We start from the raw sequence: 17067 nt of genomic DNA, 5'->3' as shown, positions 1-17067 counted from the left end.
CTATCGAACTCATGTTCGATCGGATATTAGGCTGTTCGGCATGTTCGAATCGAATCGAACACCGCGTGGTAAAGTGCGCCATTACTCGATTCCCCTCCCACCTTCCCTGGCGCCTTTTTTGCTCCAATAACAGCGCAGGGTAGGTGGGACAGGAACTACGACACCGGTGACGTTGAAAAAAGTAGGCAAAACCCATTGGCTGCCGAAAACATGTGACCTCTAATTTAAAAGAACAGCGACGCCCAGCTTCGCGTCATTCTGAGCTTGCAATTCACCGGGGACGGAGGTTTCCATCCAGTTAGCTAGGGGTTAGATTCTGGGTAGGCAGGGACAGGCTAGGATAGGAAGGAGAAGACAACCAACAGCTCTTATAAGAGCTAAATTCCAGGGAGAAGCTTGTCAGTGTAACGTGGCACTGACGGGCTCAATCGCCGCAACCCAGCTTTCCCAGCATCCTGAATGGAATACACTGACAGTGTATTCCCGTATACCCGATATATACCCCCGATACCCGTTCCAACGGTGTGCCCCCCCACCTTCACCCCAGAAATACCCTGCAAGTCCCCTAGCAATAGAATTGGGGCTATATACACCCACTATTTTTGCTACTGCCATATAGTGCCATTGTCTCACTGGGAATTCAAAGAATATATTGGGCTTACATATAACTTCAATTCCAGGGAGAAGCTTGTCAGTGTAACGTGGCACTGACGGGCTCAATCGCCGCAACCCAGCTTTCCCAGGATCCTGAATGGAACACACTGACAGTGTATTCCCGTATACCCCATATATACACCCCAAATCCCCATTCCAACGGTGTGCCCCCCCACCTTCACCTCAGAAATACCCTGCAAGTCCCCTAGCAATAGAATTGGGGCTATATACACCCACTATTTTTGCTACTGGTATATAGTGCCATTGTCTGACTGGGAATTCAAAGAATATATTGGGGTTACGTGCACCCACAATTTTTGCTACTGGTATATAGTGCCATTGTCTCACTGGGAATTCAAAGAATATATGGGGGTTACGTGCACCCACAATTTTTTGCTACTGCTATACAGTGCCATTGTCTCACTGGGAATTCAAAGAATATATTGGGGTTACTTGCACCCACAATTTTTGCTACTGGTAGATAGTGCCATTGTCTCACTGGGAATTCAAAGAATATATGGGGGTTATGTGCACCCACAATTTTTGCTACTGGTATATAGTGCCATTGTCTGACTGGGAATTCAAAGAATATATTGGGGTTACGTGCACCCACAATTTTTGCTACTGGTATATAGTGCCATTGTCTCACTGGGAATTCAAAAAATATATTGGGGTTATGTGCACCCACAATTTTTGCTACTGGTATATAGTGCCATTGTCTGACTGGGAATTCAAAGAATATATTGGGGTTACGTGCACCCACAATTTTTGCTACTGGTATATAGTGCCATTGTCTCACTGGGAATTCAAAGAATATATTGGGGTTATGTGCACCCACAATTTTTGCTACTGCTATATAGTGCCAGTTTCTGACTAGTAATTCAAAGAATATATTGGGGTTACGTTCACCCACAATTTTTGCTACTGGTATATAGTGCCAGTTTCTGACTGGGAATTCAAAGAATATATGGGGGTTACGTGCACCCACAATTTTTGCTACTGCTATATAGTGCCATTGTCTCACTGGGAATTCAAAGAATATATGGGGGTTACGTGCACCCACAATTTTTGCTACTGGTATATAGTGCCATTGTCTCACTGGGAATTCAAAGAATATATGGGGGTTATGTGCACCCACAATTTTTTGCTAGTGGTATACAGTGCCATTGTCTCACTGGGAATTCAAAGAATATATTGGGGTTACGTGCACCCACAATTTTTGCTACTGGTAGATAGTGCCATTGTCTCACTGGGAATTCAAAGAATATATTGAGGTTACGTGCACCCACAATTTTTGCTACTTGTATATAGTGCCATTGTCTCACTGGGAATTCAAAGAATATATTGGGCTTACATATAACTTCAATTCCAGGGAGAAGCTTGTCAGTGTAACGTGGCACTGACGGGCTCAATCGCCGCAACCCAGCTTTCCCAGGATCTTGAATGGAACACACTGACAGTGTATTCCCGTATACCCCATATATACACCCCAAATCCCCGTTCCAACGGTGTGCCCCCCCACCTTCACCTCAGAAATACCCTGCAAGTCCCCTAGCAATAGAATTGGGGCTATATACACCCACTATTTTTGCTACTGCCATATAGTGCCATTGTCTGACATGGAATTCAAAGAATATATTGGGGTTACGTGCACCCACAATTTTTGCTACTGCTATACAGTGCCATTGTCTCACTGGGAATTCAAAGAATATATTGGGGTTACGTGCACCCACAATTTTTGCTACTGGTATATAGTGCCATTGTCTGACTGGGAATTCAAAGAATATATGGGGGTTATGTGCACCCACAATTTTTGCTACTGCTATACAGTGCCATTGTCTCACTGGGAATTCAAAGAATATATTGGGGTTATGTGCACCCACAATTTTTGCTACTGGTATATAGTGCCATTGTCTGACTGGGAATTCAAAGAATATATGGGGGTTACGTGCACCCACAATTTTTGCTACTGCTATACAGTGCCATTGTCTCACTGGGAATTCAAAGAATATATTGGGGTTATGTGCACCCACAATTTTTGCTACTGGTATATAGTGCCATTGTCTGACTGGGAATTCAAAGAATATATTGGGGTTACAAATACCCTCATTTCTTGCTACTGCCATATAGTGCCAGTTTCTGACTGGTAATTCAAAGAATATATTGGGGTTACGTGCACCCACAATTTTTGCTACTGGTATATAGTGCCATTGTCTGACTGGGAATTCAAAAAATATATTGGGGTTACAAATACCCTCATTTCTTGCTACTGGTATATAGTGCCATTGTCTGACTGGGAATTCAAAGAATATATTGGGGTTACGTGCACCCACAATTTTTGCTACTGGTATATAGTGCCATTGTCTCACTGGGAATTCAAAGAATATATTGGGGTTATGTGCACCCACAATTTTTGCTACTGCTATATAGTGCCAGTTTCTGACTGGTAATTCAAAGAATATATTGGGGTTACGTGCACCCACAATTTTTGCTACTGGTATATAGTGCCATTGTCTGACTGGGAATTCAAAGAATATATGGGGGTTACGTGCACCCACAATTTTTGCTACTGCTATACAGTGCCATTGTCTCACTGGGAATTCAAAGAATATATTGGGGTTACGTGCACCCACAATTTTTGCTACTGGTATATAGTGCCATTGTCTGACTGGGAATTCAAAGAATATATTGGGGTTACAAATACCCTCATTTCTTGCTACTGCCATATAGTGCCAGTTTCTGACTGGTAATTCAAAGAATATATTGGGGTTACGTGCACCCACAATTTTTGCTACTGGTATATAGTGCCATTGTCTGACTGGGAATTCAAAAAATATATTGGGGTTACAAATACCCTCATTTCTTGCTACTGGTATATAGTGCCATTGTCTGACTGGGAATTCAAAGAATATATTGGGGTTACGTGCACCCACAATTTTTGCTACTGGTATATAGTGCCATTGTCTCACTGGGAATTCAAAGAATATATTGGGGTTATGTGCACCCACAATTTTTGCTACTGCTATATAGTGCCAGTTTCTGACTGGTAATTCAAAGAATATATTGGGGTTACGTGCACCCACAATTTTTGCTACTGGTATATAGTGCCATTGTCTGACTGGGAATTCAAAGAATATATGGGGGTTACGTGCACCCACAATTTTTGCTACTGCTATACAGTGCCATTGTCTCACTGGGAATTCAAAGAATATATTGGGGTTACGTGCACCCACAATTTTTGCTACTGGTATATAGTGCCATTGTCTGACTGGGAATTCAAAGAATATATGGGGGTTACGTGCACCCACAATTTTTGCTACTGCTATACAGTGCCATTGTCTCACTGGGAATTCAAAGAATATATTGGGGTTATGTGCACCCACAATTTTTGCTACTGCTATATAGTGCCAGTTTCTGACTGGTAATTCAAAGAATATATTGGGGTTACGTGCACCCACAATTTTTGCTACTGGTATATAGTGCCATTGTCTGACTGGGAATTCAAAGAATATATGGGGGTTACATGCACCCACAATTTTTGCTACTGCTATACAGTGCCATTGTCTCACTGGGAATTCAAAGAATATATTGGGGTTACGTGCACCCACAATTTTTGCTACTGCTATACAGTGCCATTGTCTGACTGGGAATTCAAAGAATATATTGGGGTTACGTGCACCCACAATTTTTGCTACTGGTAGATAGTGCCATTGTCTCACTGGGAATTCCACAAATAATTTGGTGATTCATTCACCCTACATCTCAGGCTCTTGCAATATTCACCCAGGTTGTCAGTGCTGCACCAGCTCGTTCCCAGACAGCTCGGCCCGAAAAACACGTTACCTATATAGAGGATTTGGACAATGAAGACAACATGTTCTAAATCTAATGTCTGCACCTTCTCCAGAATTAAAATAAAGGCAGCGTTTAACTTTCAAATAGCACTGCACAAAGGAAGAGCTTATCAGCTTGTCTCATGACATGCTACTGAAAAGTGTCATTTGTGTATCTTAATGTAAATATAGTTGTATAAGCTTTTTGGGTTTTAGGCACTGCCAAGTTATTTATTACCACCCGCTCCCTTATAATGATGATGACGCCAAAGTCACTGTGGGTGTTCAGAGCTCACAGCTTTGGTTGACATTTGTCTTGCTCTCTGTCGGTACCAGCTGTCTTTTTGGATACCGTAAAGTTATGTTGACTTTATTAACAGCTATAGAAGCTTTAGCCAGGTTGTGACGGTGTGTAACCCTAACAACACTAAGTGGGATGCACATTAATAGTCAGTCTATGTACGCTAAACGTATCACTGAAGTAATTTTTTTTCCCTCTCCCCTAATATAAGAAAGGAACAGACATTAGACCTAGACCGGGGTTCGAGGCTTGTAAAAATCCAATATTATTTGTTCTTCATGATGTGAAATATGTGTTGAAAAGCAACCCAAGATGAAGTCAGCCATGTGTGCCAGTGTGTTACTTGGCATGCCTTTGCTGGCCCCAACTGTAAGGGTCACTCTCCATTTCCTCCATTTTCCACTCCCCTTCACACCATTTGTGGTGAAGCAATGGGATGCACTGAAGTGCACCCTCTATCCTCGTGTGGGACAGGGACATCAGATGCCACTCCAACCCCCTCGTCTTCCTCCGCCAGCCAACGGTGCGAAGATGAGAGGAGTGTGCTCTGAATGTTTTCTGCCTAGCAGAGGCTAGTTCTCACTTACGAAAATTGGCCCCACTTTGACCTGTATATCAGGCACAATGGTGTAGGTTTCAAAGAAACATGGCACCAACAAGTTGAAAAACGTGGGCCATGCGTGGACCGTGTTTGAGTCTGGCAAGCTCCAGATCTGCTACCAGGTTCCAGCCATTATCACAGGCGCAAAAATGCCAGGCCCCAGGTGTAGCAGGGAAAAAAAAATGCCATCTCAGCCAGGATGGCATCCCTTTACCTCGGAGGCACTGTGCTGTCTGTCCCCCAAGCTGATCAGTTTCAGCACGGCCTGCTGACATCTCCCCATGCCAGTGTTACAGTGTTTTCCGCTAGTAGCTGGGGTGGAGGTTGCAGCATCGTAGGGTTTCAGTCTACTCCTGCCATGAATTTTGGCCTGGGAGAGGAGATAGGCCACCCCAGTTTGCACCCGGGGAACAGACTCCACCACATTCACCCTGCCTGTCATTAAAGATAAGCACTGCAGCATCCCTGACCACAGGCGCTTGTCCATGTGTCGGTGGTCAAGTGGACCTTGCAGCAAAGCGCAGAGCTCTGGGCCCGACTGATGTTATGGGACACATGCAGGCGCAAGGCAGGGACAGCACACCAAGAGAAGTAGTAACGGCTAGGCCCAGCATAGGGAGGTGCCCCAGCTGCCATCTGCTGACGGAAGGCCTGGGTCTCCAGAAGCATAAACAAACACCAACATCTCCAGGGCCAGCAGTTTATCGATGAGGCTGTTAAAGGCTTGGGCATGGGGGTGGGTTGTGTTGTACTTCTGCCTGCAATGAAAAGCTTGGGAAATGTGGAGTGGCTGGGAAGAGGCGCATGATGGTGCAGGCCAAAAGGGCGCATGAGGGTGAACTCCCCAATGTGTCAGAGATAGGTGTGTAGGTGTCCTTGCATCATATACTTGCACCATATTTGGCTTTGGAAGTTAATTTTGTGCCAAAAAGTGGTTAAGACAGCGATCCCTCAGCTACTCCCGTTACACTGTCTAGTGAAATTACCATCTTTGGAAGTGGACCACCACTTGTAAGATCCCAAAGGAAGCAGGCAAGAGATGTGCAGTGCAGAAAAAAAGATGAGAAAATAAGTGTAGGCTGTAGAGCACAGAGGGATCGGAGAGGACAGAGCTGGTGTCGGCCAGGTATTCCCACAACATGCGCCTATACTTGTCCCTCCTGGTGACACTAGGCCCCTGAGTGGCAGTAATTTGTCCAGGGGGGCCATTAACGTGTTCCAGACCTAGGAATAAGTCTTCCAACAGGGTAGAGTTTTGCATGCCTTTGCTTCTACCCACTGTTTTTGCTGCTTAGCTTCCCTCCACATCTACACTGCTTTCACCCCTAAACATCACCCCAGTTTATGCCTTTGTTTCTACCCTGTTTTTTTTGTTGAATTAGCTTCCCTCCACATCTACACTGCTTTAGCCCCTAAACATCACCCCAGTTTATGCCTTTGCTTCTACCCAGGTTTTTTGTTGATTTAGCTTCCCTCTACATCTACACTGCTTTAGCCCCTAGACATCACCCCTGTCCATGTGGGGTCGGTGGCCTCGTCATCCACCAACTCCTCTTCTAATTGCGCACTGGCCCCTTACTGCAAACCGCACATGACCACAGCTTGCCCTGATGGCAACTGTGTCTCATGATCCCCACTTAGGTCCAGACAAGTCGGTGGCGGGTCCAAAACCCCAAAATTGGAAGGAAATGGCGGATGCTGCAGTATTTCTATTACCTGTTCCTGGTGCTCGGGCCTGGTCTGTGTTGTACCCTGCACCCTGCTTAATGCAGCTGCCATATCCGAAGTTGTGCTGAGCGCATGCTAATGTTTCGTGTCCAGTGCAATGGATGGGATGGGATTTCACATAAGTCTGCCACCCATGGCCACTCATGGTTGAGCAACTGAGGGAGTTGACTTTGACGAACCCGAGGGTTTTGGAGTTGGAACTACATCAAAGGTCTGTGCTGCTCACACACTCTGCTCAACACATGATATGTTTAGTGCCAGCAGTGTGGAGACGTCGCACAACAGCCGTTGTTCCAGCAGGTACAGGCGTTGTAGGAGTGCATAGAGGCTAGCAGCGGCAACTATAGACTTTAAAAACTATCCGCACAAGCGCCGCACTTTCACCAGTAGCTCAGGAACATTGGGGTACCTTTTTAAAATGATTAGCAGCAATGAGTTAAAAACGTGGCCCAGGCATGGAATATGTTGCAGGCTGCCAAGCTACAGAGCCGATCCCAGGTTACGGCCATTATCACACATGACAACATGCCTGGGCCCAGGTGCAGTGGCAAAAACCACATTGCCGTCTCATCGAGGATGGCATGACTCACTTTGTAGGCAGTGTGCTGTCTGGCCCCCAAGCTGATGAGCTTCAGCACGGCCCGCTGACGTCTCCCCACACCAGTGTTGCAGCGTTTCCAGCTCGTAGCTGGGGTCAATTTAACAGCGGAGGAGGGTGGTGTTTCAGCCCTCCTCCCAGGAATGTTGTGTGGGGAGACAAGTCAGGCCACCACATTTTGCGACCCGGTCCACGCCTCAACTACATTCAACCACTGTGCCCAAATTGAAAGGTAGCGTCCCTGTCCGCATGCACTTGTCCATTCGTAACTGGTCACATGGAACTTTAGGGCTAAGCGCTGAATTTAGGGACCGCCTCATGTTTGGGGGAAAGTGCTGGTGTGGACGGCACAGTGCGGTGGCGCAGTAGACACTCTGCCCAAAAAGGGCAGAGTGTCCCCCAGCCGGGATTCCAACATCTCCTGGGCCAGATTTCTTGAGATGAGGCCGTTGAAGCCTTGGGCATGTGGGTGGGTTGCGCTGTACTTTAGCATGAAATGAAAGGCTTGGGAGATGGGGAGTTGCTGGGAAGAGGCGCATGATGGCGCGGGCAAAAGGAGAAATGGCAGGAAAAGGTGAGGATAAGGGTGAACTCCCCAAAGTGTCAGAGGCAGATGTGGAGGTGTCCTGGCTGCTGGTCTGGACTGCAGCGCCAGCCCTGTCAACAGTGGGAGAGGCAGTGGCCGCCAGGCCAAACGACGATTATCCTGCGCTTGCTCTCACCCACTGAGCCCAGGGCTTGCCTTCCAAATGATGGCACCCGCAAGAGGTGGTGAGATTCCTCTCCGCAGATCTCCAACCCATCTTGGACTTGCAAATTGCACTAAATTTGTCATGTAACTGACATGTATATGATGAGTCTATCCATTGTCTGTTCATTTTGGTGAAAGTCAGCCTGTCAGCTGACAGACAGCTGTGCTTGTCAGTGATGATGCCACCGGCTGCTTGTACCCCCAGTTTTTGCTGCTTAGCTTGCCTCCACATCCACACTGCTTTTGCCCCTACACATCACCCCTATCCATGCCTGTGCCTCTAGCCATAAGTCTGCCACCCATGGAAACTCATGGTGCAGAAAGTGAGGGAGCTGACTCTGAGGAACCCTTGGGTTTTGTAGCTGGTACTCCATCAAAGGTCTCTGCTGCTCACACACCCTGCTGAACATACGGTATCTAGGGTTAGAGCGTGTGGTGACCTCGCACAACAGTAGGTGCTTCAGGCAGATGTAGGCCTTGCTGGAGTGTATTGCGGCTAGCTCCAGGTACTGTAGACTTGGGAAAGTGGGTGTCCAAGTGCCGCACTTTCACCCTTAGCTCAGCTAATTTGGGGTATGTTTTTAAAAATCATTGCACCACTACATTGAACACGTGGGCCAGGCATGGAACGTGTTGGAGGCTGGCAAGCTCCAGAGCCCTCCAACAAGACAAAAAAGCCTGGCCCCAGGGGCAGCGGGGATAAACAAATTGCCATCTCATCCAGGATGGCATCCCTGACCTCAGAGGCAGTGTGCTGTCCGTCTCCCAAGCTGATGAGCTTCAGCCCAGCCTGCTGACGTCTCCCCACACCAGTGTTGCAGCGTTTTCAGCTCGTAGCTGGGGTCAATCTAACAGCGGAGGAGGAGGAGGGTGGTGTTTCAGCCCTCCTCCCAGGAATGTTTTGTGGGGAGACAAGTCAGGAAAATTCTTGAAACAGGGGAGAGTTTTGCATCTTTGCCCTTGCTGCCTATGGACATCCCTTTGCCTCTAGCCACCATTTTCCCTGCTTTGCTTGCCTCCACATCCACACTGCTTTTGCCCCTAGACATCACCCCAGTCCATGCCTTAGCTTGTACCCCCAGTTTTTCCTGCTTAGCTTGCCTCCACATCCACACTGCTTTTGCCCCTAGACATCACCCCAGTCCATGCCTTAGCTTGTACCCCCAGTTTTTCCTGCTTAGCTTGCCTCCACATCCACACTGCTTTTGCCCCTAGACATCATCCCTATCCATGCCTCTGCCCCTAGCCATAACTCTGCCACCCCTGGAAACTCATGGTGCAGAAACTTTGGGAGCTGACTTTGAGGAACCCTTGGGTTTTGTAGATGGAACTCCATCAAAGGTCTGTGCAGCTCACACACCCTGCTCAAGATATGGTATTGTAGGGTTTCAGCGTGTGTGAATGATGGACAACAGCCTGTGTTTGGACAGATGTAGGCCTTGCTAGAGTGTTTTTAGGCTAGCAGCGACTCCTGTGCACTTGCAAAAGTGGGCGCACAAGCGCCGCATTTTCAACAGTAGCTTCGGTACATTTGGGTATGTTTTCAAAAAACTTTGCACCACTAGGTTAGACGTGGGCCAAACATGGAACGTGTTGGAGGCTGGCAAGCTCCAGAGCCGCTACCAGGTTCCAGCCATTATCACAGGCGTAAAAATGCCAGGCCCCAGGTGTAGCAGGGAAAAAAAAATGCCATCTCAGCCAGGATGGCATCCCTGACCTCGGAGGCACTGTGCTGTCTGTCCCCCAAGCTGATGAGTTTCAGCACCGCCTGCTGACGTCTCCCCACACCAGTGTTTTAGCGTTTGCCGCTAGTAGCTGTGGTGGAGGTTGCAGCGTCGTAGGGTTTCAGTCTACTCCTGCCATGAATTTTGGCCTGGGAGAGGACATAGGGTACCTCAGTTTGCACCCTGGGACCAGACTCCACCACATTCACCCTGCCTGTCCTTAAAGATAAGCAGCATCCCTGACCACAGGCGCTTGTCCAAGTGTCGGTGGTCAAGTGGACCTTGCAGCAAAGCGCGGAACTAAGGGCCCACCTGATGTTGAGTGACACGTGCTGGTGCAAGGCGGGGACGCCACACCGGGAGAAGTTGAAACGGCTAGGGACGGCATAGTGAGGTGCCACAGTTGCCATCAGGTCTGGGAAGGCGGGAGTTTCAACAAGCCGGAACGCCAACCTCTCCTGGGCCAGCAGTTTAGCGATGTTGGCGTTCTAGGCTTGCGTGGGTGGGTGGTTAGCGGTGTATTTCTGCCGGCGCTCCAATGTCTGAGAGATGGTGGGTTGTTGTAAAGAAGCGCCTGATGGTGCCTTTGATGGTGCAGGAGAAGGAGATAAGACAGAAACAGGGGAGGATGAGGGAGAAGTCAACAAAGTGGCGGAGGCAGATGAAGTGATGTCCTGGCTCGTCCTCTGGAGTGCATCGCCAGCACTGTGAGCAGAGGCAGTGGCATGAACGGCGGGCGACGTTTGTCCTGCCGTTGCTGCCTGCCACTGATTCCATTGCTTGGATTCCAAATGACGGTGCATTGAAGTGGTGGACAGGTTGCTCTTCTCAGGGCCCCTACTCGATTTCGAGAGGCAAATTGTGTAGACGACACTATATCTGTCCTCGGCGCATTCCTTGAAAAAACTCTACACCTTCAAGAAACGTGCCCTCGATGGGGGAGTTTTTCTGGGCTGGGTACAAAAGGGAACATCTTCGGACATTCCGGGCCTGGCCTGGCTTCGGCGAAGCTGTTGACCTCTGCCTCTAGCTACCCTTTTTGGTGCTGCACCTGCCTCAACATCCACACTACTTTCCCAGCTTGACATCCGCCTTGTCCAGGTTGGGTCGGTGTCCTCGTCGTCCACCACCTCCTCTTCCAACTCCTGTCTCGCCTCCTCCTCCTGCACAATGCGCATGTCAACTGGCTGCCCTGACAGCAACTGCATCTCATCGTCGTCAATGAGGGTGGGTTGCTGGTCATCCGCCACCAAATCGACCGGAGATGGAGGAGACTCTAGTGTTTGAGCATCTGGACACAGATACTCGTCTGTTAGGTCCGTGGAATCGCGAAATGGAGGGGCAGGTTGCGGTACAGTCAAAGGAAGGGAGAACAGCTCTGGGGAGCAGGGACAGTTGGGGTTATTGTTCTGGGAAGATTGGGAATTTTGGGTGGAAGGAGGACAAGACTGTTGGGTAAGAGGAGGTAGAGGCTGACTGGCTGGTGGACAATGTGCTTTAAGCGTTATCCGACAGCCATTGCAAGACCTGTTCCTGGTTCTCGGGCCTACTAATCTTTGTACCATTCAGCCTAGTTAATGTGGAACTTTTGTGCAAAGCGCAGAACTTAGGGCCCGCCTGATGTTAAGGGACACACGCTGGTACAAGGCTCAACTCACCCTAAGTGCCAAAAACACTGCTGGTGCAAGGCTCTACTCATGCCAAGGGCCTCAATCTCTGCTGGTAGCTCAGCTTAAGGTCCTGTAACTTTGTTTGGAAGGGCTCATGTTAAGGGCTAGAAAAGTGAATTTTGGAAGGTCTTACCACATCACACACACACACACTCAAAATGACAGTTAAGGGTGAGGGCTTTTGGAATTCCCATTGCCTATTCCATTTGTGGTTGTCATGGGGAACGTGATTTAAAGGGGTGGTTGTTACTGTTTGTTGAGCTTAAATTGGGGTTTGTGTCCATCCATTTGGGGAGTAAAGAAGGTTTCCAGGTATTTTCCCACTTTGATAGAGGTTTTTTTGAATGTGGAAAGTGTGTAGTTGTTAGGCAGTGATGTTGGGGTAATAGAGGGTCTTTGGTGTGTTAGATGCCCCCAGACATGCTTCCCCTGCTGTCCCAGTGTCATTCCAGAGGTGTTGGCATCATTTCCTGGAGTGTCATAGTGGACTTGGTGACCCTCCAGACACGGATTTGGGTTTCCCCCTTAACGAGTATCTGTTCCCCATAGACTATAATGGGGTTCGAAACCCGTTCGAACACACGAACATTGAGCGGCTGTTCGAATCGAATTTCGAACCTCGAACATTTTAGTGTTCGCTCATCTCTAGTAGTGTGTAATGTTTCCAACAAATATTTACCCTGGACATGCCATTGGTTTAATGTGTTTCAGCTGTACAAACCACATAGCTAAAAAAAGTGGCAGCTGCAGTAAAATTGTGTGAGGTTTTGCTGGCCAGTTCTCAGTTGTGCATGTCTGGGCACCCAGTCATGTTATTAAAAGTTAAAGGGGCTTTACATTTTTTCCCAGTAAAGGTTGTACCTTGCACTATATAACAAAAAGTAAACTTATTTAAAATAAATGTGGTGCAAACAGGTCCAGGTGTGACGTTGTAGTAATGGCTTACTGATTGACAATAACAGCAAGCGCTCTATAATGTAACGTTTTAGTTTATCTTGTAATATAAAGGGAACATGACAGTGAACAGATACAGTGAACAGCTTTTTAGCAGTACATAGCACTGCTATTGTCAGATATGAAAGGTCCGCTTTAAGTATTAGTAGTATAATGCATCAACATGAAGACTTATCCAGCAGTTGTAATGCAAGACGCAAAGGGTTGAATCTGTCCTCTTAAATCCATTGACTAATGGGGTTCATGTTGAATGTTTTTGTTATATAAACAGAATCCTAACAACTTGAACAGTTTCTTGTCATGACATGAATTGCTCAGTCCATAGTAACCGATACATAGATGATAAAGTAAATCTCAGTTCTTCGGTTGGTACCAGTTTAACTGGAAAGTGACATAACTGTATCACTGACTTGTGTGAAGGTGACAAGGTCCTGCACTGTGGAGTTATACAGGAGAAGGACACTGTAATGGAGAATTCCCTTACCATGCAGACGCAGTGTCTATACATTCTTTTCTCTTATCCTCCTAGTACTTTACGTTGCGCAGAACACTTGACTCTGTCGTATCTTCTCTCAGAAGTTGTTATGCTCCTCCTTGTCTTTTAATTTGTCTCTCAACAGTCTCTCTAAGGGTCTTGTTACACTTGTCACTCTGCAGCATGCATCACAAGGGCTGTTACATGCACTCACTCTGTACAGTATCTTCTGCACCTTCTGTTGTGTCACTATCTTGTTGGTGCTAAAAGCCTCCTAATTTTATATAGTGGGCTTCTTAATGCATTTGACATTAGTCACCTGATAACTGTCTCAGTTGATACTCATTTTCCCAAGGCCTCCCTGTTGTTACAACTTCCTGGTTTGCAGCCTTAAAAGAGCTCCTAGTGTCATGGACTGCAGTTTGTAAACCCGCTGTGCCCACCTAACCAATTTGACTTTGGGCTACTCCTAATTAGTAAGTGAAAATCTAGTTCATTTTGAAGATATGTTCCTTAAGAACAAGTGCTAGACTTTAGGCAGGTGGCTTTCCACCACTGTGGGTTGTCGCCAGGATCTATTTGGCTCTTATTTATTTATAATCTAGGACAAAAGTGCCCTGAAGATTGGTCTTGCCAATGTTTGACCGCCGGCATCTCAGGGGTTAACACCTGCGATTGGACCCGGTTCCGACCGTGGGTGTTACAGGGCATTGTCAGCCGTATGTTACAGCTGACACCCACAGGGCATGGTGCACACACAGTTTCTGTGTGCGCACCATGCAGCCGCCGTAGTACTACGGCAGTTTGCGGGAAGTCCTTCCCAGCAGCGCTGTACTATTATGGCGGATGTCGGGAAGGGGTTAAACAAACAACCCTAAATCATCAGGGGTTAATGGTGCTCAAACACACAAACAAGCCCTGTATAGGCAGAAGATAACACTGAGCAATATATCACTCATACTCACTCATACATGTTCTAACCATGCATCCCATACAGTCATGGGGGTAGTCTAAAAGATAAGAGCAAGTGTAGTGAAAGCCTGCCACAGATATGCAGGATAACGGTCTCCGGAAGTATCAGGAAGAGACCACCATTGCCCAGGTCTCAGACCTGGGCAACGGTGGTCTGAACAGAATAATCTAATACTATCCTAATTCTTATCCACAAAAAAAAGGTTTTAATGGTAGAATCCCTTTAACTCACATTGAAGCAAAAGGGTATTTGTTGCCTGACTAATATTGGGAACTATTTACCTGCTATTTATTAGTTCAGCACTTGAATTGTAGTTGTATGGTATAGTCTAAGATTTAGCTACATTTGTACCCATGGGACATATACAGTATACCTCAGACTGAAATACTGCAGTGTATACTCCACTTTAAAATACTGTCACATTCTCATTTATATGTGGACATATAAAGCTGCATGCTGGTAATCCTTCTCAATGTAGTGAATTTAAAGCACAATTTTATGGCAGGTCATTGAACTCTTAGTAATCTGTAGCACTGGAAAAACACACACATTTACACTACCCATTCTGTCAGAATGTACTCTTATATATAGCAGTAATAGAGACACAATAATATGTAGTAATAGTTCTATGCTTTGCAGCGTTTTAAGTCTTTTGAAAATGAATATTACGAAGATGTTTAATGGTGACTAGTGTTAGTAGGTGAGATTGTATATGTGGTGGCCAAATCATGAACAGATAAGAATATAAAACTGGATATTGCTAATTTATGTTTCACTATTTAGCACTGCAAAATTTTAAAGACAAAAATAATAATATATAATATAATGATTGCAAAAATTGTAGGCTGAAGTGACATTTTGCACAGATGCACCTATAAGCAATATACATAATTTACAAGCATTTTGTAGAATGGATATGCTGTTTAACCACTTTGAGAGCAAAGCATTACTTCCTTTCCTGAACAGGTACATTCTTAAATTTCAGCCATGGGCCAGCTCAATTGCAAATTGTTGTTCGATTACTTTACCAACCTACGTGTATTTAGTCTTGTTTATCTCAGAACATAAAGGGATTCCATATTCTTTAATAAAATAAGTGAAATATTTTACTTGTTTAAAACAGGTGGAGGAATAAGGGCAGAAAATTGCAAAATGAGCAAAGTGTGAACATCAAAATAAAAAATTCTAATGGATAAATATAGTCTAAAACATAGTCTTCTTTCAGCTGTTTCTATATAACCCCATAGCAGCTTGCTATAGTGGAGTGTAATCTGACCTTTCAGTCGTATAGGGGGATGCAGTTGGAGACTTTCGTGTGAATGTAGGGTCCCAACCCACAATATCTTATAAGAAGTGAACGTCACACTCAGAAGTGTGACGTTCACTTCTTATAATGTAATCTGACTTTTTATTACAGAACAATTTTCTTATACAGTGTGCAGACTTTGATAGGTGGGTAGTAGTATCTGGAGGTTATCCTAAAGGTCATGTGTGCACAGCTCAATTCACAGTATCAAAATGGGGCTAACATATCCCGCCAGGAACAACATCTGCAAGGAGTTTCTATGTTCTCCCCATGTTTGTGTGGATTTCTTCCCATTCTACAAAGACATACTTAAATGAAAGAAAAAAAAAGTACATTATGATCCCTATATGGGGCTCACAATCTATAATTTAAAAAAAAAAAAAAATGGGGCTAACATAAAATCATTTCATTTTCCCTGGTTTAGGACTTTACACATTTTCACGTTTTTTTATACATGTGGTTTTCAGAATAATAAAAAATGTTTTCCTTTGTGTTATTCAAATAATTTTTGCCTCTTTTTTGGAAATAAATAGGGCTTTTTTGTGTATTTATTTTTTATGCTTTTGCTTCATTTTAATATCTGAGAAAATGTATAGATAACAGAAGGGGAAATGTGTCTGCTTTTCACATTTGTCATGTTTTTTTCTTTAGTAGCACAAAGTGATACAAAAAAATTTAAAGCAGTTACCCCTCTCCATTTTTATATAGGTGACAGTTATTGTTGTGTCATCAGGGATTAGGCTAGAACCTATGACATGGCTGTGGCATTTTTTTTACACTTGTTTTTGTGTCCTTCTATTTACTTACACTTAATACAAAAATTACCACATCAACAGGTAAGTCATTATACACAATATTAAAGTGACATAAACTTATGTCCAAGCTCAGACAGACACAACCAGAATAACAAGCAACCAGCAGGAGCTATTATGCTCGCAGACCACTTTAGATTGTCCTAATGGGGACAGAGATGGATGTCAGTGATGACTAGGCATGTGTAGTGCTGACGAATATCCCACTTTCTATTAATCTGGCCATGTTAGTAACATTTCATCTTTCATTTTAACATGGCACACAATAATAAAGTAATTTTACAACATACCATTTTTTTGGAAACAATGCAAACTTTTGGCATATTTAAACTATATAAACAGGAGGATCATCTTTAATGAATGTGATATTAGCAGTATGCATTTTTGTACTTTTATATAGTTTAAGACACTGTATTAACTTTTTCTTTTTAACTATCAATAGTGTTAGTTTGGAATTTTCAACCAATCATGGCAGGACCTGGTCTTTACTGCATTCTGAATGTCTACCTGAGCTTTGTGCTGGACCTCATCTCCCACACAGCACCATATATTCATCTGACAACTATAGTGGGTAAGAAGAAACTGGAAACTTCACTGTATATAAAGTAGTTTAAATCAACAGTGTCCCAACAGTACTGGTCAGATCACTTTTACTAGATGTACATTCGTTTGTGCAAACTGTGATGA

The 17067-nt window shown here is 45.2% G+C and overlaps 1 protein-coding gene across 4 annotated transcripts in view; it reads left to right on the top strand.

Moving 5' to 3' along the window:
- The window catches only part of RELN (reelin), a 372556-nt gene that overhangs the window by 206002 nt on the left and 149487 nt on the right, over positions 1-17067 (top strand). For all 4 annotated transcript variants that reach the window (XM_075274073.1, XM_075274072.1, XM_075274071.1 and 1 more), the window contains exon 15: positions 16823-16951. In XM_075274073.1, coding sequence (XP_075130174.1) covers positions 16823-16951 — 129 coding nt within the window. The remainder of the gene's footprint in view (positions 1-16822; positions 16952-17067) is intronic.

The sequence above is a fragment of the Leptodactylus fuscus genome, chromosome 5 (genome assembly GCF_031893055.1).
Source record: "Leptodactylus fuscus isolate aLepFus1 chromosome 5, aLepFus1.hap2, whole genome shotgun sequence".
Classification (NCBI taxonomy): Eukaryota; Metazoa; Chordata; class Amphibia; order Anura; family Leptodactylidae; genus Leptodactylus; species Leptodactylus fuscus.
This window is presented reverse-complemented; position numbering and strand designations above follow the sequence as displayed.